Below are 24,410 nucleotides of genomic sequence, written 5' to 3'. Positions count from 1 at the left end.
TGGATGCTGCCCAGATGTGCAACAAGCCGGCCTCGCCGCTGCTGCTGTTCCCCCCCGTGTCCCAGAGGCGCCCCCCAGGCCGGCGGCAGGGCAGAAAGCCGGCTTGTCCTGTGTTCCCTTCTGGAGCGTGGCTCGCTGCATGGACACCTGTCTGCTGCTTTGTGCAGGGCGGGCCAGTCCACACCCCTCTCAAACAAAGGCAGGGCCCGCTGGAGGCAGTCAGCAGGTATGGCTGATACACCCCCCGCCTCCACCTTTATCTGGAGAGCCTGCTCCGCCGGCCGCTGACTGGCTGGCCTTTCCCAAGACAGGAAGCCGCCAGAAACGGATGTTTGAAAGCAGCCAGGCAGAGAGGAGGTGAAACCGCGTCCCTGGCTCTCCACGGAGGGCGAGCGGTGCTCTGGACAGGACCCAGAGGGACCCTTTCTGGGTTTGCCTGCACGGGAACCAGCAGGGTTACGTCCGGAGTCTGCACACGGGCGAGGCGGGCTGGCCAGCTGCAGTCGCTCCCAGCACCAGGTACAGCGGGACCTAAGGAAAGCACAGGGGCTGCTCCCATTCTGGGAGGCTGGCTGCTCTGTAGGGCTGTGCAGGGGTGGGGCGGGAGTCCCTGCCCCTCTGCCCCAGGCCCCCGCTCTCACATGGGGCTAGCACGGAGGAAATGGGTTGGGAGTTCTGCTCCGTGCGGCTGCTCTGAGACCCCTTAGCGCAGCGCGACCTGGGCGGGGAGCCACGGCTCCTGTGGCCTTCTCAGCAGCCCATCTCCGTCCTGGCTCCACGCAGCCGGGGTAGGGCCCGGCCCCAAGCAGAGCGGGACCAGGGCAGGGTTGCAAGCGGCCCGGGCACAGTAGTTCCTGCGGCTCTGCCCCGACACCAGCCCCAAACCGGCAGTACGCGGGCTGGCCCTCTGAGCGCTGCGGGTGAGGCAGGGCTGAGTGTGGAGACCCAGGCTAGGCTGTGGAACGGTGCCTAGGGGATTTGGGCACTAGACTGGAGACTAGGGCTGCCAGGTGTCCGGTTTCTGTCCGGTAAAAAGGTTCAGAAAGTACCAGACATGAGCAATGTGCACTGTCGGGATTTTCTGGTTTTCCGGCTGGGCGCCAGATAGAAGCCTGGCGGGGGAGGGAGGAGTGGATGGGACTCCCCGTCCCCCCCCCCCCAGCTTCTGCATGCAACCAGAGGGAGCCCCAGGCTGGGGGGCGGGGCGCGCGCGGCGTGGGAGCAGTGACGCCGAGGGGGGAGCCCCGTCCCTGCCTGGGCGGTCCCAGCGCGCTGCGGCGCCGAGGTCCAGGAGAGGAGCCCGCGGGCGCTTTGTGGGTGCATCTAGGCACCTTCCAGGGGCTCTCGGCCAAAACTGCTTCTTCCTGCTGGGACACCCACAGACCTGGCTATGGGGGAGTCACCTTCCTGCCCGCGGTTGCCCCCCCGCCCTGCCATGGTGCTGCCCCGGGTCTGCCTCTCTGCGTTGGGGGCAGGCTGTGCTGCCTCCCCGTTGTTCCCAGCGTGGTGGCTCTTGGTGGCAGCCGCAGGACATGTGGTCGGTATTTTGTGGGAGACCATCTGGCAACCCGACTGCACAGACCTGCTCTTGCCTTGGGGGCTGCTGCAGGGCTAAGCCTTGACTGGGCACGTCCCGCGTTTCTTCCACTGCTGCCCAGCTGCTGCGTGCGGGTGGCGCTTGTCCTCGCTCTGGTCTGTCCGCCCCAGGGCCCTTCGTGTTACAAGGAGCCGGGCCCCATGGCGAACACGCTAGTGGGCCTCCGTGTAGTGGCTACGGGCCCCTCCCGAGCGCGGGCCGGGGGCGGTGCTAGTGCAGCCCCGGACGGAGCCGGAGGCATCTCTCACTTGGCTCGCACCCCTCTGCAGGACTGTCTGTGCCGCCACACAGCGCCCTCCGCCCACGTCCCAGCGAGCGGCCAGTGTCCTCAGAGAGCAGAAACGCCGCAGGGAGCAGGGCAAATTCCCACAGGTGAGCCACACGCTGCAGCCCTGCGTCCAGTCCAGGCACGTGGAGCAGGTGGCTGAGGGGCTCTGGATCCCGAGGGCAAGGCTGCCCTGTGGAACGAGGACGGTTGAGGGCCTTGCTGCACGGTCACTGTCTGCTTTTCCAAAGGAGAAAACGGAACCATCCCCCCACCCTGGTAAAGGCGACTGAGAACAGCACCTCCCGTCCCAGGGAGCGCGGGGAAGAAGCCGGCGTTTGTTGCTTAATTGTACCCTACTTCTACACCAGTGGATCAGGATTTGCCTTTGGAGAAATGACGTAGCAGCCGCCCAGTTACACACGGCCCCTCCTGCTCCAGTCTGGAAGTCAGGGGCTGGATTCCGTGTCTGAGCACTAGATACACCTGGAAAGGAAACGCCCCTTTCTGCTTCCGTGGCTGTGCAAATGGAGTCAGCTCCTCCGGCCTGCCTGGCCTTGTGCCTAAAGCTGCCCCCCCCAGCAGAGCCTGCCCTCCCCTGGGGTCACACAAGGGCTGTGCACAACTAGCTTAGGCTTCTCGGGTAGCTGAGTCACCACTCGCCCCCCAGACTCTGTTCCAGCAGGGGAGCAGGAGCCAGGGGGGCAGCTGGCTTAAAGGCCGGTTGCCCTGCGCGTCTCTGCGGTGCGAGGTGAGGAGGGCAGGGGAAGCAGAGCTGCAGCGATCCCAGAGCCTGCGTGAGCTGGGGCTGCTTTGTCCTGGCTAGCCCCGCCCCCCGGAGGTAGCCCCGCCCCCCCGGAGCTAACCCCGCTGTGGCAAAGGCCCCGCTGCCTGTGTGCCCAGCTCCTACTCCACCCAAACTGCAGAGCCGCGGGGGGGCAGTGACCCCTCTGGACCAGCCGATGGGCATTCCAGTGGCTACGCGGGGAGGCGATTAACCCCTGCTGACCATCCCCCTGCTGGGCTGCCGCCAGTCTGGGGTGAGATCCAGGCCAAAGCCACGAGCTCCCACGTCCCCATCCACAGCACGGCTCACAGCCTCCCCGTGCACCCCCTTTCCTGGGCCTAGCGCCCAAGGGACTGCTGGGAAACGTAGTCCCCTGCCTGCTCCAGGGCCAGCTGTCTAGGCAGGGGGCCTGCCAAGGACCTGCAGCGCCCAGGGTCCCCTGGGCTCCTCATTACGCCCTGCAGGCTCCCACTGCACAGCGGGGATGGGGGGGATGCCTGGCCCCTGGGAAGGATGCTTCCCTGCTGGAGCGCCCCCGTGTGGATCTGGCTCCAGCCTGAGAGCAGAGTCCGAAGGCGACCGCCTGTTGCGGGCTATCCTGCCTTTGGCTTTCAGCTCCCCTCTGCGCCGGGAGGCTGGCGGGTGGCTTCCCCGCACCTCACAGGGCATGTGGCGCCGCTAGCCGGCAGCCCAGCAAGCCGAGCCCTGGGGTAACACCTCCACCAGAGCGGGAGGGGCGTGCTGGGCCCCCGGACTGCGGAAGGGCAGCGAGCCAGTAGCCCTCGCAGGTCAGGCGAGTCCATGGCACCGCTCCCCACGTACGAGCCCAAGCAACGGCGCTTGCTCCCAACCCCCGCGGGCTCGTTCTTTGCTCCCTACGAGTTGGGGTGAATGAGACTGAAGTGGCAAGTAAGCCACCCAGAGCGTCTGGGGAGGGGGCTGGCTCAGGTGCAGCCGGGCAGCGTTTCTCTGTCCTATGTCTGACCGTGGCCCCGTGGCTGAGCTAACCGGGCCAGGTCACACGCTCAGCCACGAGAGGGGCTGTCATGTTTGCCAGGGGCTCTTTCCACCTGGGGAGGCTTCCTCAGCACGGGCAAGACCAAGATTTTCAGAGAAGTGGCCTAGCAGCCTGTGTGCACGGATGGTGGGGCCTGAGAGGGACTTGATTTCCAGCAAGGCCTGGAAACCCCCTCGGGAACCCCAATCTCAAGGCAGACTCCACTTGCGCCAGTTGCTAACTTAGCCGGGAGGCTTCCTGGGACCCAGAGTCACAAGGGGCCACGACAGGAGGGGGTGTCTTTCACACTAAACAAAACCAGCCTGCTGTAATAGTGGGGAGGGTTCTGCCTGCTCCCCTTGCGTCAAGGAGCTGGGCTGGAGGGAGCCTTTGGGCGTATTTAGCTCGGTTTTGCTCTAGCCAGGGAGCCGCTGCAGAAGCAGGCTTGCTTGCACCACGGTCGTCGTTACGTCGTTTTGCTTTCCTGCGTTTGAGCGCCGTTGTTTTGCCAGGCCCACGACCGTGCGTTCAGACGCAGCCTTCCGGGGGCGGGTCTCCCATGGTGCACAGCAGCATGTGGCTGCCTTCCCGCCGTGAGGCACTGCATTGTGGGACGGGGCACTGAGGAGCAGCTGAACTGCCTCCGGCAGGGGCGGCGGGGGGAAGGGGTGATGGGCCGGGTCTGGGCACAGCTGAGGGTGTCCGCTCAGGGCGAATTGCTCAAATCCAGGGCTCTTTACAGCCCCCAGACTAGTGACCTCTCCACACAGGCCACAAACCAGTCCCACAGAGCGCTTCAGCTGCCTGCCTGAAGCCTGACGAGCAAAACCCCTCCGACACCCCAGCAATATCCGTGCCCCAGATGGCCCCGGGCCTCATACACAGGTGGGGGGTCCTAGCACCCAATCCCACCTACCCCGAACAAGTTCTGTCCGGTCCCAAGAAACCAGCCACAGATCCCCGGTCAATTTACCCTCTGGACCTTACCCACAAATCACGCTGGGCCAATCCTTTAGCATCTAACAACTAAAGGTTTATTACTACAAGAAAGAAAAGCCTGAGAGTACGGTTGCTAAAGTATCATACGTTACATGCACCGAATCTCCCAGTTCTCGATGCAGGCTCTAGCAGAGATGTTATAGCTGCTGGCTTAAAAGTCCTTGGTGCACATCCTATGCCAGGATGGGTCCACAGTTCTTCCCGGCTCGTGATTCCCTGCGAGGCCGCATGTGGGGTCAGGAGCAGATCTGGAGACCACATGGAGTCCACCACATGGCATATTTAACCCTCCTTCCTGGTTTCTTCAGGCTGGCTAGAGTCACATGGCCAGTGGCCAGGTGTGTCTTTGGCCTCCAGAGACCCGTGTCCCCTGGAGACTTGCTCGTCAGCATGGCCATAGGCCAACATTCCTAACCCATTACTCAAGCCCATTCAGAAAGACTTCCAGTCTCCATAGCGAGTACAGATCCTAACTCCACCCCAGACATTATACAGATCTATGAAGAGCAGATACAGAATCAGAAGAAAGTAGCTTTTGTTTGACCCCTCCCATGGCCCCTTTGTACCACTTTTGGGGCGAACACCCCCCATGGGTGCCGCAGTGACCCGGCTGCTCCCCTCACAATCCAGTAACGTGACAGGGGTCACCCGTTTAGACGGAAATGGCCGAAGGTTGCCACAGTGCAGCTGGTCCTGAGAGCTTTCCGCGGGCCTGGACCCGACGGGCAGCTCCAGAGCGCGGCGAACCCTGCGACAGCTGCTGGGCCGGGGCCCAAGGCCTTGCCAGCGTAAGGCCTTTGATCCAGTAGTTTGCAAACCCAGGAACCCACTGAGACGGCACCGGTGGGCACAGCTGGGTTCAGAGCCGGGGCCTGATGCTGGCTCCCGACACACCTGAGGCCGCGTAGGGTCTGTCTGCCCTGGGCCAGCCTGCAGTGCCCACTCCGCTCCCGGAGCACCCTGCATGCTCCAGGCTCACAGCCCGGCTCTGAATGTGCTGTGTTGGACTGATCTCGGCACAGCTCGCCCCGGGGTGGGGTCCCAAAGCAGCGCGCCGGCTCTGGCACGGGACAGCTGGGAGTCGGACACGCGTGGTCTATGCCCAGTTCCGACAGAATTACCGGGCGTTCTTGAGCGAGTCACGCCATTGCTCCGTGCCTCAGTTTCCCTGGGATACAATGGGGATTGTACTCTGGGTTGCTAATCTCATGCTCTTCAGTGACATTCCTTCCTAAAAGATGCATTCCTTCTCTGCCGGGTGCTTTGAAGGCACCAATCTCAAATCTCACCTTTCAGAGGCATGATTTAGCCCGTTACAAAAGACAAAACTCAGCTCAATAGAGGTCTCTAATCGCAGCGGATGGGCTCTGAGCCAGGTGACTGCTCTTGTCACCTGCCATGGGCGTGTTACAGAGCAGCCACACCATCGCACTGCAGCCGCCTCGGCCCTGCCAGCCCCTCCCTGGCAGACAGCTGCGGAACAGGCCGTGCCTGGATTCACCCCCACACACCAGGGACACCCCTTTGGGCCCGCTGCTAGCAATGCTGCTCCCAGATTTCCTGGGAGAGCTTTTAGGAAAACTCCTCAATGTGTGTGAAACCAAGGCAGCAGCTGAGTCTGACGCTTTGTGAGTAGGAACCTAAGAGCGGCCAGTCGGGAGCCCCCGCTAGCCCAGTGCTAACCAGGCAGCCAAACGCGCTGGGCTGTGCCACGGCAGAGCAGGAGGGGAAGGCAGCCACTCCCTGGGCGCACCCCCTGCACGTCTACTAGCAGGACCAGAAAGCGAGGCAGCCAGGCCTTGATCTCTCCAGCTTCGTGGGCCTGCCTGGCTGCCTCGCCCCGCTGCGCCGGCGACTCACGGCTGGCTGATTTGATCCTACCCAGCAGGGTGCATGAAGGATCGAGATGCAGCGGGGAAGGATCAAGGCCAATGACCACGCCAGCCTGCTAGGTGACGACCAGAATCCCAAAGGGCTTTCTTACGGGAGTCTGATCCAGGAGCCTGCCGAAGCCTCAGAGGTAGGCAGAGAGCTGGGGAGAGGGGGCCAGTCCCTGCCCCGGCGAGAAGTTCCTACTACCGGAGGGTGGGGGAGGAAGGCAGCCAGTGTGGGAGGCAGGGAGGGAGCCGGTGTGGGAGGGAGAGAGGAAGGGAGGGAAGGAGCCGGTGCAGGAGGGAGGGAGGGAGGGAGGAAAGGAGCTGGTGAGGGAGGCAGGGAGCTGGTGTGTGAGGGAGGCAGGGAGCCAGTGTGGGAGGGAGAGAGGAAGGGAGGGAAGGAGCCAGTGTGGGAAGGAGGGAGCCGGTGTGGGAGGCAGGGAGCCAGTGTGGGAGGGAGAGAGGAAGGGAGAGAAGGAGCTGGTGCGGGAGGGAGAGAGGGAGGGAGGAAAGGAGCTGGTGTGGGAGGCAGGGAAGGAGCTGGTGTGGGAGGCAGGGAGGGAGCCGGTGTGGGAGGCAGGGAGGCAGTGTGGGAGGGAGAGAGGAAGGGAGGGAAGGAGCCAGTGAGGGAGGGAGGGAGGAAAGGAGCGAGGGAGGGAGGGAGGGAGGCAGGGAGGGAGCCGGTGTGGGAGGCAGGGAGCCAGTGTGGGAGGGAGAGAGGAAGGGAGGGAAGGAGCCGGTGCGGGAGGGAGGGAGGAAAGGAGCGAGGGAGGGAGGGAGGGAGGAAAGGAGCCGGTGTGGGAAGGAGGGAGCCGGTGTGGGAGGCAGGGAGCTGGTGTGGGAGGGAGGGAGGGAGCCAGTGTGGGAGGGAGAGAGGAAGGGAGGGAAGGAGCCGGTGTGAGAGGCAGGGAAGGAGCCTGGCTGGCGGGTGCCTGTGGGCCCATCCTGGCTGTCCCAGCATGCACTGCGCCTGAGTGGCCAGCGCTCCCCCGCCCAAGGAAGTGGGCTTGCCCACAGAAGCTGAGGATACGATCTGTGAGCCGTCCTGCTGCTTGTACCGTCAGACTGGCACGGCTCCCCGGCTCGTCCCGCCGATGCCCGCGTGCTCCCTGCCCGTGCGGAGCTGGCGCTGGCGCTGCCGAGCGGGGAGCCGTCCGGACGGCCGCCCTGGCCACGCCACAGCCCACGTGCGCAGCCTCTTCCCGCGGGCCGGCCCCTGACCTCCCTCGGGGCAGGACTCCTCAGTCCAAGGGCGGCGGCGCGTGAAAGGCCGGGAGGTAGCGGGTCCTGGAATCGCGCTGACGCCGGCAGCGTCCCTTTGCCGGCTCCTGGCCGTGTGCGGCAGGGCGCCGCCGCCAGCCAGAGCCCCGACCAGTTCCGTGGCTTTCTCTAGTGGCGCGAACCAAGCCACGTGGCCCCCGCCACCCGGAGCAACGGCAACGTCTTCCGTGATGGACACACCAGGATAGGTGAGCCCCGCGCGGAGAGGGGCTGCTCGGGGCCGGCGGGTGGCCCCGGAGGGGTGGGTCTATTTCAAGCAGGAAGCCTGCGAGTGTGGGGGAGTCCCCAGCCTTGCCCACCCTTGGGTCGGGCCGGCCCTGCCGCCCAGGCACAGCCCAATGGCTCTGCTGGTTTGTGGTGGGATGCTGGCCCTCCCGGCTGCAGGACGACCCCGCCCAGCACGCCTGTTCTGGAAAGGGCCTCAGCCCCAGCCTGCTCCTCCCCGCCTGGGTCCTGGCCCGGTGACAGGGCTGGGCCCGGGGCCAGAGAAGCGGCTGAGGCGAGAGGTGTGTGAGCAGGGCGCTGTTCCCGAGCCGCGCCCCGTCCCTCGCAGTGTCCAGGGGACGCGCTCGCAGCCTGGCTCCTCTCGCCCAGACTTCGTGCTGGCCTGGGAAGCAGACCCCCAGGAGCGGGAGGGGCAGAATGAAGAGGCCGGTGCTGAGCGCGAGGGGCCCCGGCAGAAGAGAGCTGTCGACAGCCACAGGATTTGGCGGAAGAAGTTTCTGAACAAGCTCCAGGCTGCTGGGATCTGTATTGAAAAGGTAGCTGGGTCCTTTCTGGGTCCCACGCAGGCCCCTGCCCTGCCCGGAGGAGAGTGGCTCTTGCATTGGTTCCGGATGCTCCCCCTCTGCCCAGTAACCCCCACCCGGACGTGTAGGGCACCCTCTCTGGAAAGGGGAGCCCAGCGGCCTGGCTGGCTGCAAATAGCAGCAGAGACGCTCTGAGCCCCCGGTTCCAGCCCCGCGCTCCCTTAGCCCCGGCGTGGGAGCTCCGGGGTTGCAGGGACGGCCCCGCGCTCCCTTAGCCCCGGCGTGGGAGCTCCGGGGTTGCAGGGACGGCCCCGCGCTCCCTTAGCCCCGGCGTGGGAGCTCCGGGGTTGCAGGGACGGCCCCGCGCTCCCTTAGCCCCGGCGTGGGAGCTCCGGGGTTGCAGGGACGGCCCCGCGCTCCCTTAGCCCCGGCGTGGGAGCTCCGGGGTTGCAGGGACGGCCCCGCGCTCCCTTAGCCCCGGCGTGGGAGCTCCGGGGTTGCAGGGACGGCCCCGCGCTCCCTTAGCCCCGGCGTGGGAGCTCCGGGGTTGCAGGGACGGCCCCGCGCTCCCTTAGCCCCGGCGTGGGAGCTCCGGGGTTGCAGGGACGGCCCCGCGCTCCCTTAGCCCCGGCGTGGGAGCTCCGGGGTTGCAGGGACGGCCCCGCGCTCCCTTAGCCCCGGCGTGGGAGCTCCGGGGTTGCAGGGACGGCCCCGCGCTCCCTTAGCCCCGGCCTGGGAGCTCTGGGGTTGCAGGGACGGCCCCGCGCTCCCTTAGCCCCGGCGTGGGAGCTCTGGGGTTGCAGGGACGGCCCCGCGCTCCCTTAGCCCCGGCGTGGGAGCTGTGGGCCCTGCAGCCGGGGTTGGGTTTGCTTTGCCGTGCGCCCGGCCAGGGCGAGATCCACTGGGTCAGCCAGCCGAGGCTCGGGCCCTGAGGCCGGGGCGGAGGCCAGGGGTGGCTCATGTACGTCCCCTCTCCCCTCCCAGCACGTGGCGCGGGGCGAGAAGAGGGTGGTGCACTTCGCGCTGCTGCACGCCCCCTGGGACCTGCTGTGCTACTACGCTGAGGAGCTCCGGCTCAGGGTGCCCCTGCAGGTGAGGCCTCTCCCCGATTCCGGCCCCCTGCTCCCATGTGCCGGGGGGTCTCAGCACTGGCGCCGCGTGGCGCCCGGGGGCTGGGCGGGGGTCTGAGGGGGGAGACCCGACGGGGGGAGCCGGGTGCGCAGGCTCAGCAGCTCCCCTCTCCCACCGCCTGCCCGTGTCCCTCTGCTCGTGCCCAGGCGCTGCCCAATCAGGCGTCCAACTGGTCGGAGCGAGTGGCGAGGAGGCTGCGGGTCCCCAACCCGCTGCGGGAGGAGGTGCCCCGCCTGCCCCAGGACTTCTACACCTGCCAGTTCAAGGCCAACAAGTTACCCTGGTAAGAGCCCAGGGCCGGGCTGCACCCGCCTGCATCAGCCCCCCCCGCCAGAGCGGGGGGCCAGTCCCCGGGCGGCCCAGCGGGGCCTGCGCAGTCGCCGGCCTGGGAGCCCGGGTCTCGCCGCGTGGCCCCTGGCACCGCGTGTCGGGGGCTGGGGCTGGGCTAATGCAATTGCAGGGGGCTGCACGGGGGCTCTGTGGGGATGGTGGGAGGAGCGCTTAGAGGGGGTCACGTGACACCCTTCACTTCCAGCCATGTGTTCATCTTGACCCCGGAAGTACTACCCCAGGGGCGGGACTTCCTGTGGCAGGTGGGCGGGGCCTAAGAGGTCAGGGGCGGGGTTAGTAGTTTCGGGGGGCGTGGCTACGGTGTCCCTATTTTTGATTCAGAAAATATGGTGCCCATAGGCGGGGGCTGCAGCTCGGGGCGGGGGGACAGGGTGGGGGCTGCAGCTCGGGGCGGGGGGACAGGGTGGGGGCTGCAGCTCGGGGCGGGGGGACAGGGTGGGGGCTGCAGCTCGGGGCGGGGGCTGCAGCTCGGGGCGGGGGACAGGGCAGGGGCTGCAGCTCGGGGCAGGGGGACAGGGCGGGGGCTGCAGCTCGGGGCGGGGGGACAGGGCGGGGGCTGCAGCTCGGGGCAGGGGGACAGGGCGGGGGCTGCAGCTCGGGGCGGGGGGACAGGGCGGGGGCTGCAGCTCGGGGCGGGGGGACAGGGCGGGGGCTGCAGCTCGGGGCGGGGGGACAGGGTGGGGGCTGCAGCTCGGGGCGGGGGGACGGGGCGGGGGCTGCAGCTCGGGGCGGGGCGGCCGTGGGCTGGGGCAGGGGCAGCACGTGGCCTGTTCCCATGGCAGGTGTGGGCGTGTGGTTGCAGGTTCCTCGGGAGCGACGCGCACGACACCTTCTTCAGCAGCACGCAGCGGCACAGCGTCGTGAGTCGCAGCCCGGCCCTTGCTCTCGTGGCAGCGCACGGGGACGGGCCCTGCGGGGCGAGGAGAGGGGGTGCAGAGGCCCCGTTGGATCTGAGGGGGCAGGGCTCGTGGCCGCTCATGGTTCCAGTCACTGGCCACTTGCAGGAATACACATGTACCAATGCGGAGCCGCGGCTGCGTGTAGCGCGGGACATTTCGATCAGTGAGCGCTGCAGCCCTGGGGACCCGCGCTAGAGCTCGGGGTGGCTGCCGGTACCTGCGGCTGCGGCTCTAGCGTCTGGACGCGCAGGGCCCCAGCTGGGCGGACCCAAATGAGGGCTGTGAGGTCCTGCGCACAGCGGCAGGGCTGCTGCGATGGCACCTTCCCGGGGAAAGCAGCTAGAGACCAGCGTGTGAAAGAGAACATGGCGCCGTAAGACACCAGCCATTCTTGGGGTCTCTTTCCTGGCTGCCTTCTCCTCTGGTGTGACCTTGGGCTCAGGGGCCTCATGCAGGTGTTTTTCCAATACGGCTCCCCCACGTGTGCCGCTTTGTAGCGGAGAAAGGCCTGGCGGGCGTGTTTCAAACAGTGGTTCTTCTTGTTTGTTAACAACGGAAATGTGCAGCCTGTTAAGTCCGGTCTTCTCTGGGCTCAGGCTTTTTGGGACCCTGGAGGAGATGCCCTGTCAGGCTTTTGCTCATTCATAGGCAGTGTGGGGTTGTGAATTTTTAATAAAGACGACTTTTCTCCCAAGTGTTCCTTGGCAATTGGAGTGAAATGTATTTCGGCACATGCCACGTTCACCAGGCTGACTGGAGACCAGCCCTTCTTTCAGCTGCTCCGGGTTAGCAGGTGGGAAGGGAAGGGAAGGGAAGGCTGCAGTGCCCGTGGAGTCAGGCTTGGCGTTGGGGGCGACAGCCAATCTCTGCACCTCCGTGTGTTTGAACCGGTTCCACCCAAGTTCTCCTCTTGCCTCCAGAAAGGCCTGGAGGGGGCTGCTGGCTGCGACCCTGAGGGCCCAGGTCTCTGCCGTCACGGGCTCGGTGCGGGACAGAGCTGATGGGGCTCGTGTCCCTGTGGTGAGAGACCGTCTCTTTGCTTCCAGCTGCATGAGATCCTGGCCACCACGCCCTACGGCCACGCCAGGGAGGGGCAGGTCGGGGTGGATCGGCTGCTGAGTGAGGGAGTCTTTGCCGCTGCGTTTCCCCTGCATGAGGTAAATGCGGAGTCGCTCGGGCCTCAGAAAACTCACCCTGCGCCTTTCCCAGAGAATGCAGGGTGACCGGGGGGGCTCCCCCAGCCTGCCAGCTGCTCTGCCTTCCCCAGCCTCAGTTCTCCCCCGCAGGGACCTTTTGCAGCCCCTGCCGAGGGGCTGGCCCCCGAGAGCCTGACGGAGCGCCAGCTCCTCTTCCAGTACTGGGCAAGGTGGGGGAAATGGAGCAGGTACCAGCCACTGGACCACATCCGCAGGTACTTTGGCGAGAAGATCGCACTCTACTTCGCCTGGCTGGGTGAGTATGATCCCCAGAGTCCGCTGCAGCCCGCCCCTCTCGAGAGCCTGCAGCCCTCACCCCTGCCTCCGCCCGGCTCCCATGCTCCCATAGCTGGGTGGGTCACAGGAGGGATCACGTGAGGGTTCCCTGCCCTGTTCCCTCCCTCTGGGGCACCTGGCATTGGCCACAGTGGGCAGACAGGATACCGGGCTGGAGGGGCCTTTGGTTGGACCCAGCCTGGCTGCTCTGATGTGGGAGGCAGGGTGGGACTCAGTGTGGGAGGGAAGGATCAGGTGTGGGAGGCAGGGAGGGAGCCGGTGTGGGAGGCAGGGTGGGACTCAGTGTGGGAGGGAAGGATCCGGTGTGGGAGGCAGGGAGGGAGCCGGTGTGGGAGGGAGGGAGTCAGTGTGGGAGGCAGGGAGGGAGGGAAGGAGCCGGTGTGGAATGGAGGGAGGGAGCCAGTGTGGGAGGCAAGGAGGGAGCCGGTGTGGGAGGCAGGGAGGGAGCCGGTGTGGAAAGCAAGGTGGGAGCCGGTGTGGGAGGCAGGGAGGGAGCCAGTGTGGGAGGCAGGGAGGGAGCCAGTGTGGGAGGGAGGGAGTCCGTGTGGGAGGGAGGGAGGGAGCCGGTGTGGGAGGGAGGGAGTCGGTGTGGGAGGCAGGGTGGGAGCCGGTGTGGGAGGCAGGGTGGGAGCCGGTGTGGGAGGGAGGGAGTCGGTGTGGGAGGCAGGGTGGGAGCCGGTGTGGGAGGGAGGGAGTCGGTGTGGGAGGCAGGGTGGGAGCCGGTGTGGGAGGCAGGGTGGGAGCAGGTGTGGGAGGGAGGGAGTCGGTGTGGGAGGCAGGGTGGGAGCCGGTGTGGGAGGCAGGGAGGGAGTCGGTGTGGGAGGCAGGGTGGGAGCCGGTGTGGGAGGGAGGGAGGGAGCCAGTGTGGGAGGGAGGGAGGGAGCCAGTGTGGGAGGCAGGGTGGGAGCCGGTGTGGGAGGGAGGGAGTCGGTGTGGGAGGCAGGGTGGGAGCCGGTGTGGGAGGGAGGGAGTCGGTGTGGGAGGCAGGGTGGGAGCCGGTGTGGGAGGGAGGGAGTCGGTGTGGGAGGCAGGGTGGGAGCCGGTGTGGGAGGCAGGGTGGGAGCCGGTGTGGGAGGGAGGGAGTCGGTGTGGGAGGCAGGGAGGGAGTCAGTGTGGGAGGCAGGGTGGGAGCCGGTGTGGGAGGGAGGGAGGGAGCCAGTGTGGGAGGCAGGGAGGGAGCCGGTGTGGGAGGGAGGGAGTCGGTGTGGGAGGCAGGGTGGGAGCCGGTGTGGGAGGGAGGGAGTCGGTGTGGGAGGCAGGGTGGGAGCTGGTGTGGGAGGGAGGGAGTCGGTGTGGGAGGCAGGGTGGGAGCCGGTGTGGGAGGGAGGGAGTCGGTGTGGGAGGCAAGGTGGGAGCTGGTGTGGGAGGGAGGGAGTCGGTGTGGGAGGGAGGGAGTCGGTGTGGGAGGCAGGGTGGGAACCGGTGTGGGTGGGAGGGAGGGAGCCGGTGTGGGAGGCAGGGTGGGAGCCGGTGTGGGAGGCAGGGAGGGAGCCGGTGTGGGAGGGAGGGAGTCGGTGTGGGAGACAGGGAGGGAGCCGGTGTGGGAGGCAGGGTGGGAGCCGGTGTGGGAGGGAGGGAGTCGGTGTGGGAGGCAGGGTGGGAGCCGGTGTGGGAGGCAGGGTGGGAGCCGGTGTGGGAGGGAGGGAGTCGGTGTGGGAGGCAGGGTGGGAGCCGGTGTGGGAGGCAGGGTGGGAGCCGGTGTGGGAGGGAGGGAGTCGGTGTGGGAGGCAGGGTGGGAGCCGGTGTGGGAGGCAGGGTGGGAGCCGGTGTGGGAGGCAGGGCCATAAGAAAAGGAGCAGAGCAGATACGAGTGGTTCCAACTAGGCGAGGCCTGTGGGGGCGCCACTTGCAGCCATTGGCCTGGCCATGCGCCCGGCCAGGCCCAGGGCAGCTGATCTCTGCCAGAGGCGTGGGGCTGGCAGCAGGAGACTGGCCCCTCCCCCCCACACAAAGGGTTTCTGCGCCCGGGGTGGGGGCTGGGGAGGTGAGTGCCGCCGGGCGCCAGGGGCTGGACACACGGGCGGCACCGCAGGGCCAGGCTCCGGGGCGGAACAGGCAGCGCTGCCTGGCCACGGGAATCCCACCGCGCCCTGGTACCAGCCCGGCCCTCTCCGGAGCCACGTCCCGGGGGCCTGCGCCGCTGCCCCCCTTGGCCCAGCCAGGCCTGGAGGGCGCCCCCGAGAGCCTGGGGCAGAGCGTGGTGGGGCGGCCGGCAGGGACCTCGCCCTGCAGCGGGGTCGCTCTGGCCAGGCCCGGGGCTGCGGATGGGGGGCAGCTCCCAGCGAGGTCCCCTGCCTGCTGCTCTCGCCCCTCCCTTCAGGCTTCTACACCGGGTGGCTCTTGCCGGCAGCGGTGGTGGGCAGCCTGGTCTTCCTTGCGGGCGTCTTCCTGATGCTGAGCGACGTCCCTACGTGAGTACCGGCCTCCCCTGCCCTGCCTGCCCCTCCCCTCCCTCTGCCTGCCCCTCCCCTCCCCTCTGCCTGCCCCTCCCCTCCCTCTGCCTGCCCCTCCCCTCCCTCTGCCCTGCCTGCCCCTCCCCTCCCTCTGCCTGCCCCTCCCCTCCCTCTGCCCTGCCTGCCCCTCCCCTCCCTCTGCCTGCCCCTCCCCTCCCTCTGCCCTGCCTGCCCCTCCCCTCCCTCTGCCTGCCCCTCCCCTCCCTCTGCCCTGCCTGCCCCTCCCCTCCCTCTGCCTGCCCCTCCCCTCCCTCTGCCCTGCCTGCCCCTCCCCTCCCTCTGCCTGCCCCTCCCCTCCCTCTGCCCTGCCTGCCCCTCCCCTCCCTCTGCCTGCCCCTCCCCTCCCTCTGCCCTGCCTGCCCCTCCCCTCCCTCTGCCTGCCCCTCCCCTCCCCCTGCCCTGCCTGCCCCTCCCCTCCCTCTGCCTGCCCCTCCCCTCCCCCTGCCCTGCCTGCCCCTCCCCTCCCTCTGCCTGCCCCTCCCCTCCCCCTGCCCTGCCTGCCCCTCCCCTCCCTCTGCCTGCCCCTCCCCTCCCCCTGCCCTGCCTGCCCCTCCCCTCCCTCTGCCTGCCCCTCCCCTCCCTCTGCCCTGCCTGCCCCTCCCCTCCCTCTGCCTGCCCCTCCCCTCCCCCTGCCCTGCCTGCCCCTCCCCTCCCTCTGCCTGCCCCTCCCCTCCCCCTGCCCTGCCTGCCCCTCCCCTCCCCCTGCCTGCCCCTCCCCTCCCTCTGCCCTGCCTGCCCCTCCCCTCCCTCTGCCTGCCCCTCCCCTCCCTCTGCCTGCCCCTCCCCTCCCCCTGCCCTGCCTGCCCCTCCCCTCCCTCTGCCTGCCCCTCCCCTCCCCCTGCCCTGCCTGCCCCTCCCCTCCCTCTGCCTGCCCCTCCCCTCCCCTCTGCCCTGCCTGCCCCTCCCCTCTTCCTGCCCCTCCCCTCCCCTCTGCCTGCCCCTCCCCTCTGCTCTGCCTGCCCCTCCCCTCTGCCCTGCCTGCCCCTCCCCTCTGCCCTGCCTGCCCCTCCCCTCCCCTCCCCTCCTGCCCCTCCCCTCTGCCTGCCCCTCCCCTCCCCTCTGCCCTGCCTGCCCCTCCCCCTCCTCTGCCTGCCCCTCCCCCCTCTGCCTGCCCCTCCCCTCTCCTCTGCCTGCCCCTCCCCTCTGCCCTGCCTGCCCCTCCCCTCCCTCTGCCCTGCCTGCCCCTCCCCTCTGCCTGCCCCTCCCCTCCCTCTGCCTGCCCCTCCCCTCCCCTCTGCCTGCCCCTCCCCTCTGCCCTGCCTGCCCCTCCCCTCTGCCCTGCCTACCCCTCCCCTCCCCTCTGCCTGCCCCTCCTCTCTGCCCTGCCTGCCCCTCCCCTCCCCTCTGCCCTGCCTCTCTCCAGCAATTCCTGGCTGCCCCTCTCCTCTTGTGGTCTGTCCCCCTCAGGAGCCAACCTGGCTTCTCTCTGCCTGGAAGTGACCAACCCATCTCCCCCAACCCCACGCGGGAAGCGCTGCCAGGTCCCTCCAGTGGGGCAGCGGCTCTGTGCCGCCAGCCGGGCACCCCTAGAGCCAGGCCTCCCCCCGGGACCTGCGGGGCCCAGAGCTGCGGGCGTGGCGGGGCGGGGCCCTGGCTCTCCTGCGGGTCCTGATCTGCCCCCTGCCCCGGCCAGGCAGGAGATCTGCCGGAGTGAGGGCGTGTACCTGATGTGCCCGCTCTGCGAGGAGTGTCCGCACTGGCAGCTCGCCAGCACCTGCAGCACCTTCCAGGTGAGGCTCGCGGCTCCGGGCGCAGGGAGACCCCAGGGACCGAGGGGCGACGGGAGGCGCCCGGCGCGGGGGGGCGCTGCTCTGAGTCTGGGCACCGAGCCCCCACCCCCAAAGCTGCACCCCAGCGTGGTCCTCGGCGCGCCCGGCTGGGCCAGGGCTCTGCGCCCCGTGGACACGGCCTGCGCCGCCCCCCCGCCTGCGCCCGCCCCCCGCCTGCGGCCACCCCCCCGCCCCCCCCGCCTGCGCCCGCCCCCCCCGCCTGCGTCGCCCCCCGCCCCCCCCCCGCCCCCCCGCCTGCGCCCCCCCCCCGCCCGCCCCCCCCCGCCTCGCCTGCGCCCGCCCCCCCCTGCCCCCCCCCCGCCTGCGCCCGCCCCCCCGTCTGCGCCCGCCCCCCCACCTGCGCCCGCCCCCCGGCGCCTCACTCGCCCTGCGCTCGCCGCAGGCAGGGCGCCTCTTCGACCACGGGGGCACCGTCCTCTTCAGCATCTTCATGGCCCTGTGGGCGGCGGCGTTCCTGGAGTTCTGGAAGCGGACGAACGCCACGCTGGCGCATCGCTGGGACTGCTCCGACTTCGAGGCCATGGAGGTAAGGCCTGGCCCTCGCCCCGCCCGCCCGCCCCGCCAGCCAGGCCCGCTGCTGCCTTTCCCCTCTGCCCTAGGAGCGCCCGCGGCCTCAGTTCGCTGCCATGGCTCCCATGACCACGGAGAACCCCATCACTGGCGCCGAGGAGCCGTATTTTCCCAAGCGGCGCCGCGCAAACCGGATCATGGCTGGATCCATGGTCGTCATCATGATGGTGAGTCCCCGGGCTCCCTGGCCTCCTCCCCGCCCGGAGCAGGGGGTCCGCCCCGGCCCGGCGGCGCGCTGAGGTGCCGGCTTGTTGCAGCTTGCCGTGGTGGTGATGTTCCTGATCTCCATTATCCTCTACCGGGCCATTGTCAGCATCCTCGTGGCCACGTCCGGGAACTTCCTCTTCATGGCCTCGGTAAGCGGCCGCTCCCGCCAGCTCTGCCCTGGGCCTGAGCGGGCTCCGGCAAACCGGCTCCCTCCTGTCTAGGCGTCCCGCATCGCCAGCCTCACGGGCTCCGTGCTCAACCTCATCTTCATCCTCATCCTCTCCAAGATCTACATCGCGCTGGCCCATTTCCTCACCAAGTGGGGTAAGTGGGGGCGGCGCAGCCTCCTGGTGGGCCTAGCGCGGTCACACGGGCCGGCAGCCACGCCCGCGGCACACGGCAGGAGGAGGGGGCGGGGCAGACGAGAGGTTCCCATGTGTGCAGGTGTCGGGGGGGAGCGGATGGGCACGAGGCGGCTTTTCCCAGCGTTCGCGGGGGCCGTTCCTAGGCCCTGCTGGCCAGCGAGCGAGCGGAGGGAGTCGCCTCGGGGCGGCACGTCCAAAGTGGAAATGCTGGCGTGCGGCAGCCGGTGCCGGTGGCTTTCTGCAAGCCCAGGGCTGAGGCCGGGGGCAGCGTTGTGAGCACGGGGGCCGCCTGACTCACCAGAGAGGGCTGCAATTGCTGACGCTTTTTGGTTTTTATTGGCCCTTTAAAAAAGCAAATTCATTAGACTCGGGTTAGCACCTCATGTCTATGTACGTTATTGCCCTCTGCTGGGCAGAATCAGACCGGTACCAGTATGTGTCCTATGCTCTCTACTGCTGGCCGCTAATGGAGATTCTCCATCGCCTCAAGGAGCAGGGCTGTAGGTTTGTGCACAAGAGGAAGTGGGTTCTAGCCTGCTGTCACCGTCCTCGCCCAGCACTGAACTCCTAGGGGAGCCAGGGCTGTCGTTGGAGCCGACATCTTAAAAAACCAAAAAAAGCCTCCTAAAGGGAACCCGTCATCCCGGTCGGCTGGGGGCGGCTGTTGCCATGGTTGCGGGGACAGGTCCAGCGCTCAGACGGCCTGCGTGTTGCTTTGCCAGAGATGCACCGGACACAGACCAAGTACGACGACGCCTTCACCTTCAAGGTGTTTGTCTTCCAGTTTGTCAATTTCTACTCCTCGCCCATCTACATCGCCTTCTTCAAGGGCAGGTAGGGCACCTCTGGGCAGCAGCTGGCTCCCCCCGGCCCAGCCCCACGCCTGGGCCCGGCCCTCCCAGCGCAACCCGGCCCAGCCCGGCCTGAGGCTCCTGGGTGGGGATGTGCAGATCCCTGGGCGCCTGGCAGGGAAGCTGCTGCACTGCTGCCATCTAGGGGCAAGGAGCAGCCCGGGAGGGAACAATTCGAGCCTGGGACGAGGCGCTAGAGCCACCCGTCTCCAAACCAGCCCTCTGTGCCGCCAGGCAGTGTGTGTCGCAGAGCCGCACGGCCCGGCCCTCCCCCTTAACCCCCCCCGGCCCTCCCCCTCGGCCCTCCCCGCGTGGGCCCCCTCGGCCCTCCCCCTCGGCCCTCCCCCCTTAACCCCCCGGCCCTCCCCCCCTTAACCCCCTCGGCCCTCCCCGCGTGGGCCCCCTCGGCCCTCCCCCTCGGCCCTCCCCGCGTGGGCCCCCTCGGCCCTCCCCCCCTTAACCCCCTCGGCCCTCCCCGCGTGGGCCCCCTCGGCCCTCCCCCCTTAACCCCCTCGGCCCTCCCCCTCGGCCCTCCCCATGTGGGCCCCCTTGGCCCTCCCCCCTTCACCCACTCGGCCCTCCCCCTCGGCCCTCCCCGCGTGGGCCCCCTCGGCCCTCCCCCCTTAACCGCCTCGGCCCTCCCCCTCGGCCCTCCCCGTGTGGGCCCCCCGGCCCCCCCCCTCCCCCTCGGCCCTCCCCATGTGGGCCCCCTCGGCCCTCCCCCTCGGCCCTCCCCCTCCCCCCCGGCCCTCCCCCTCGGCCCTCCCCGCGTGGGCCCCCTCGGCCCTCCCCCTTAACCCCCCCGGCCCTCCCCCTCGGCCCTCCCCGCGTGGGCCCCCTCGGCCCTCCCCCCTTAACCCCCTCGGCCCTCCCCGCGTGGGCCCCCTCGGCCTTCCCCCCTTAACCCCCTCGGCCCTCCCCCCCTTAACCCCCTCGGCCCTCCCCGCGTGGGCCCCCTCGGCCCTCCCCCCTTAACCGCCTCGGCCCTCCCCCTCGGCCCTCCCCCCTTAACCCCTTCGGCCCTCCCCCTCGGCCCTCCCCCTTAACCGCCTCGGCCCTCCCCCTCGGCCCTCCCCGTGTGGGCCCCCGGCCCTCCCCCCTTAACCCCTTCGGCCCTCCCCCTCGGCCCTCCCCGCGTGGGCCCCCCGGCCCTCCCCCCTTAACCCCTTCGGCCTCCCCCCTCCCCCCTTAACCGCCTCGGCCCTCCCCCTCGGCCCTCCCCGCGTGGGCCCCCCGGCCCTCCCCCCTTAACCCCTTCGGCCTCCCCCCTCCCCCCTTAACCGCCTCGGCCCTCCCCCTCGGCCCTCCCCGCGTGGGCCCCCCGGCCCTCCCCCCTTAACCCCTTCGGCCTCCCCCCTCCCCCCTTAACCGCCTCGGCCCTCCCCCTCGGCCCTCCCCGCGTGGGCCCCCCGGCCCTCCCCCCTTAACCCCTTCGGCCTCCCCCCTCCCCCCTTAACCCCCTCGGCCCTCCCCCTCGGCCCTCCCCACGTGGGCCCCCTCAGCCCTCCCCCGTTAACTCCCCGGCCTCGGCCCTCCCCGTGTGGGCCCCCCCGGCCCTCCCCCCTTAACCCCCTCGGCCCTCCCCCTTAACCACCCCGGCCCTCCCCCTCGGCCCTCCCCATGTGGGCCCCCTCGGCCCTCCCCCCTTAACCCCCCCGGCCCTCCCTCTCGGCACTCCCCGCATGGGCCCCCTCGGCCCTCCCCATGTGGGCCCCCTCGGCCCTCCCCCGTTAACCCCCTCGGCCCGCCGCGCGTGGGCCCCCTTGGCCCTCCCCCCTCAGCCCCCTCGGCCCGAAGGGGGGAAGGGTCTTGGGGGTCCAGGGCAGTGGCAGAGTGGGGGTGGGGGAAGGGTCGTGGCGGGGGGGCAGGACAGTGGCAGAGTGGGGGTGGGGGAAGGGTTGTGGCAGGGGGGCGGTCAGGGCAGTGGGGGGAAGGGTCGTGGCGGGGGGGCGGGCAGGGCAGTGGGGGGAAGGGTCGTGGCAGGGGGTCAGGGCAGTGGGGGGAAGGGTCATGGCGGGGGGCGGTAAGGGCAGGGGGGGAAGGGTCGTGGCAGGGCAGTGGCAGAGCGGGGGGGAGGGTCGTGGCGGGGCAGTGGCAGAGCAGGGGGGGGAGGGTCGTGGCGGGGCCGTGGCAGAGCGGGGGGAGGGTCGTGGCGGGGCAGTGGCAGAGCGGGGGGGAGGGTCGTGGCGGGGCCGTGGCAGAGCGGGGGGGAGGGTCGTGGCGGGGCGGTGGCAGAGCGGGGGGGAGGGTCGTGGCGGGGCCGTGGCAGAGCGGGGGGAGGGTCGTGGCGGGGTGGCGGGGGGAGGGGGGGGAGCGGGGGGGAGGGTCGTGGCGGGGCCGTGGCAGAGCGGGGGGAGGGTCGTGGCGGGGCCGTGGCAGAGCGGGGGGAGGGTCGTGGCGGGGCCGTGGCAGAGCGGGGGGGAGGGTCGTGGCGGGGCCGTGGCAGAGCGGGGGGGAGGGTCGTGGCGGGGCCGTGGCAGAGCGGGGGGGAGGGTCGTGGCGGGGCCGTGGCAGAGCGGGGGGGAGGGTCGTGGCGGGGCCGTGGCAGAGCGGGGGGGAGGGTCGTGGCGGGGCCGTGGCAGAGCGGGGGGGAGGGTCGTGGCGGGGCCGTGGCAGAGCGGGGGGGGGGGGAGGGTCGTGGCGGGGCCGTGGCAGAGCGGGGGGGAAGGGTCGTGGCGGGGGGCGGTCAGGGCAGTCGGGGGAAGGGCCGTGGCGGGGGGCCGTGGCAGAGCGGGGGGTCCGGGGGTCACCGATGTCTCTGGCCCCGGCTCTCCCAGGTTTGTCGGCTACCCCGGGCGCTACACCACGCTGCTGGGGCTGCGCAACGAGGAGGTGAGGCGGCTGCAGGCCCTGGGCCCGCGGGGCGCGACCGAGAGGCGTTCACAGGCGGCAGGGCTGGGCGTGGCCCCCCAGGCACACTGGGGACCCCCCCCACCAGGCACACTGGGGACCCCCCGCCCCCCAGGCACACTGGGGACCCCCCCGCCCCCCCAGGCACACTGGGGACCCCCCCACCAGGCACACTGGGGACCCCCCCCGCCCCCCAGGCACACTGGGGACCCCCCCCACCAGGCACACTGGGGACCCCCCCGCCCCCCAGGCACACTGGGGACCCCCCCCACCAGGCACACTGGGGACCCCCCCGCCCCGCCAGGCACACTGGGGACCCCCCCGCCCCCCAGGGACACTGGGGACCCCCCCCACCAGGCACACTGGGGACCCCCCGCCCCCCAGGCGGCCGGGCAGACGCGGCCTGCCCCCGCCCACAGGCCATTGGCAGGGCCCCGCCAGACAGCGGAGGCGCAGGGGCTGCCTGGGGAGACCCTGCTCTGGCTGCCCCCCAAGAGAAGGGGGCTCAGACTCCGCCCCTGCCCCCACAGGAGCCCCCCTCTGACCATCAGCCCAGGCCAGTGGCAGGAACAAGCGTGTGGGGCCCGCGGGAGGGGGAGCTGCAGGGACCGGCCCAGGCCCCGGCTGACGGGCCCTGTGCTCCCGGCAGTGCGGGGCCGGCGGCTGCCTCATCGAGCTGGCCCAGGAGCTGCTGGTCATCATGGTGGGCAAGCAGGTCATCAACAACGTGCAGGAGATCGTCCTCCCGTGAGTGCCGGCTCCCTGCCCTGCCCCCCCCCCCCCCGGCTCCCCCAGCCAGCCCCGGGCCCCCCTCCCCTCCCCAGGGCCCCCCCTCCCCGGGCTCCCCCAGCCAGCCCCGGGCTCAGGCCCCCCCCTCCCCGGGCTCCCCCAGCCAGCCCCGGGCTCAGGCCCCCCCCCCCCCGGGCTCCCCCAGCCAGCCCCGGGCTCAGCCCCCCCCCCCGGCCTCCCCCAGCCAGCCCCGGGCTCAGCCCCCCCCTCCCCGGCCTCCCCCAGCCAGCCCCGGGCTCAGCCCCCCCCTCCCCGGCCTCCCCCAGCCAGCCCCGGGCTCAGCCCCCCCCTCCCCGGCCTCCCCCAGCCACCCCCGGGCTCAGGCCCCTCCCCCCCCGGGCTCCCCCAGCCACCCCCGGGCTCAGGCCCCTCCCCCCCCCCCCCGGGCTCCCCCCCAGCCACCCCCGGGCTCAGCCCCCCCCTCCCCGGCCTCCCCCAGCCACCCCCGGGCTCAGGCCCCTCCCCCCGGCCTCCCCCAGCCACCCCCGGGCTCAGGCCCCCCTCCCCCCCCCCCCGGGCTCCCCCAGCCACCCCCGGGCTCAGGCCCCTCCCCCCCGGGCTCCCCCAGCCACCCCCAGCCAGCCCCGGGCTCAGGCCCCCCCCTCCCTGGGCTCAGGCCCCCCCCCCCCTCTCCAGGCTCCCCCAGCCAGCCCCGGGCTCAGGCCCCCCCCCCCCTCCCTGGGCTCAGGCCCCCCCCCCCCCTCTCCCCCAGGCTCCCCCAGCCAGCCCCGGGCTCAGGCCCCCCCCCCCCTCCCTGGGCTCAGGCCCCCCCCCTCCCCAGGCTCCCCCAGCCAGCCCTGGGCTCAGGCCCCCCCCTCCCTGGGCTCAGGCCCCCCCCTCCCCAGGCTCCCCCAGCCAGCCCCGGGCTCAGGCCCCCCCCCCCCTCCCTGGGCTCAGGCCCCCCCTCCCCAGGCTCCCCCAGCCAGCCCTGGGCTCAGGCCCCCCCCTCCCTGGGCTCAGGCCCCCCCCTCCCCGGGCTCCCCCAGCCAGCCCCGGGCTCAGGCCCCCCCGCCCTAGGCTCAGGCTCCCCCCTCCCCAGGCCCAGGGGCACCGCGCCCTGGGCTCACCAGGAAAGCGCCGGCCTCAGCCCTGCCCTGCCCTGCGCGCCCCGCCAGCAGCAGCCCCTCACCCTCGGCGCCAGGCCCACGGAGGCAGCTGGACTTTTCCTGCTGGCCAGACAGGGCCAGGGCCACCGGGCTCTCCAGGTCTCCTGGGGGCGGGCAGGTCCCAAGAGCCCCTCGCCCCAAGCTGCACTGAAATGTCACTGGACGCCCCGCCCCGAACACACTCGGCCCTGCCCCCATCTGCCCCTAGGAACCTGCCTGCAGCCGACCGCCCCCCCGGCCCAATGGCGGCCCAGCGCAGAGCAGGGGCCCGTCCTGCCCAAACCCGGCGGGCAGGGCAGCGTCCGGGCCAGATCCGGCCTCGTCACCGGCCGGCACGTTGGCTCTGCGGCTGGGCGTGCGGGGCCGGGCAGGGTCTGCGTACTCCAGAGGGGTGGGAGGCGGTGGCTGGAAAAGGCCGGCTGGGAGCTGCTGCAGGGGCGGGCTCCGGGCAGGGGCACTGGGACACACAAAGGCTCCTGCCTCTGGCCCCGGCTCCTGGCTGGAGGCTGCAGCATCTGTCCTGTGTGGCTGCCTGGGCTGGGCTCTGGCCTGTTCCTAGCGGGGCCTGGGGCTGGCCATGGGGTGGGACACGCGAGTCCCGGCCTGCTCCCAGCACCGCCCGCGCCTGCCCGTGACCCGCCCGTCTCTGCCCCCAGGAAGCTGAGAGGCTGGTGGCAGAAGCACAAGCTTCGTTCCCAGCCGCCGCCAGCCAAGGAGCCCCGGCTGGGGCAGGTGCAGCCGCCGCCCTGGGAGAGCAACTACGAGCTGCTGGTCTGCGAGGGGCTGTTTGACGAGTACCTGGAAATGGGTAGGGCCCCGCGGGGGGGGGGGGTAGGGCACAGCGGGAGGGAGGGGGGTAGGGGGGGGGGGGGGGTAGGGCCCCGCGGGAGGGGGGGGTAGGGCACAGCGGGAGGGAGGGGGGTAGGACACAGCGGGGGGGGGGTAGGGCCCCGCGGGGGGGGGGGTAGGGCCCCGCGGGAGGGAGGGGGGTAGGACACAGCGGGGG

At 70.7% G+C, this 24,410-nt stretch overlaps 1 protein-coding gene across 8 annotated transcripts in view; it reads left to right on the top strand.

The window, feature by feature from the left end:
- The window catches only part of ANO7 (anoctamin 7), a 28,524-nt gene continuing 4,114 nt past the window's right edge, over positions 1-24,410 (top strand). Inside the window, exons 1-21 of one of the 8 annotated variants that reach the window (XM_089780959.1) lie at positions 2-226; positions 312-519; positions 1,867-1,969; positions 6,531-6,665; positions 7,913-7,988; positions 8,395-8,561; positions 9,534-9,641; positions 9,827-9,963; positions 10,834-10,891; positions 11,977-12,087; positions 12,217-12,382; positions 14,744-14,834; positions 16,510-16,606; positions 17,049-17,192; positions 17,266-17,403; positions 17,494-17,592; positions 17,665-17,767; positions 18,531-18,642; positions 21,437-21,491; positions 22,159-22,256; positions 24,061-24,212. In XM_089780959.1, the coding sequence (XP_089637085.1) occupies positions 6,552-6,665; positions 7,913-7,988; positions 8,395-8,561; positions 9,534-9,641; positions 9,827-9,963; positions 10,834-10,891; positions 11,977-12,087; positions 12,217-12,382; positions 14,744-14,834; positions 16,510-16,606; positions 17,049-17,192; positions 17,266-17,403; positions 17,494-17,592; positions 17,665-17,767; positions 18,531-18,642; positions 21,437-21,491; positions 22,159-22,256; positions 24,061-24,212 (2,026 nt within the window). In that variant the 5' untranslated portion in view covers positions 2-226; positions 312-519; positions 1,867-1,969; positions 6,531-6,551. Of the gene's footprint in view, positions 520-1,866; positions 1,970-6,530; positions 6,666-7,912; positions 7,989-8,394; positions 8,562-9,533; positions 9,642-9,826; positions 9,964-10,833; positions 10,892-11,976; positions 12,088-12,216; positions 12,383-14,743; positions 14,835-16,509; positions 16,607-17,048; positions 17,193-17,265; positions 17,404-17,493; positions 17,593-17,664; positions 17,768-18,530; positions 18,643-21,436; positions 21,492-22,158; positions 22,257-24,060; positions 24,213-24,410 lie in introns of all 8 variants that reach the window. The other 7 variants (XM_089780960.1, XM_089780957.1, XM_089780964.1 and 4 more) reach the window with 7 other exon arrangements.

The sequence above is a fragment of the Pelodiscus sinensis genome, chromosome 10, assembly GCF_052426305.1.
Source record: "Pelodiscus sinensis isolate ZL-2025 chromosome 10, ASM5242630v1, whole genome shotgun sequence".
NCBI classification, from domain to species: domain Eukaryota; kingdom Metazoa; phylum Chordata; order Testudines; family Trionychidae; genus Pelodiscus; species Pelodiscus sinensis.
The sequence above is the reverse complement of the archived record's forward strand: the minus strand, read 5'-3'. Positions and strand labels throughout refer to the sequence as shown.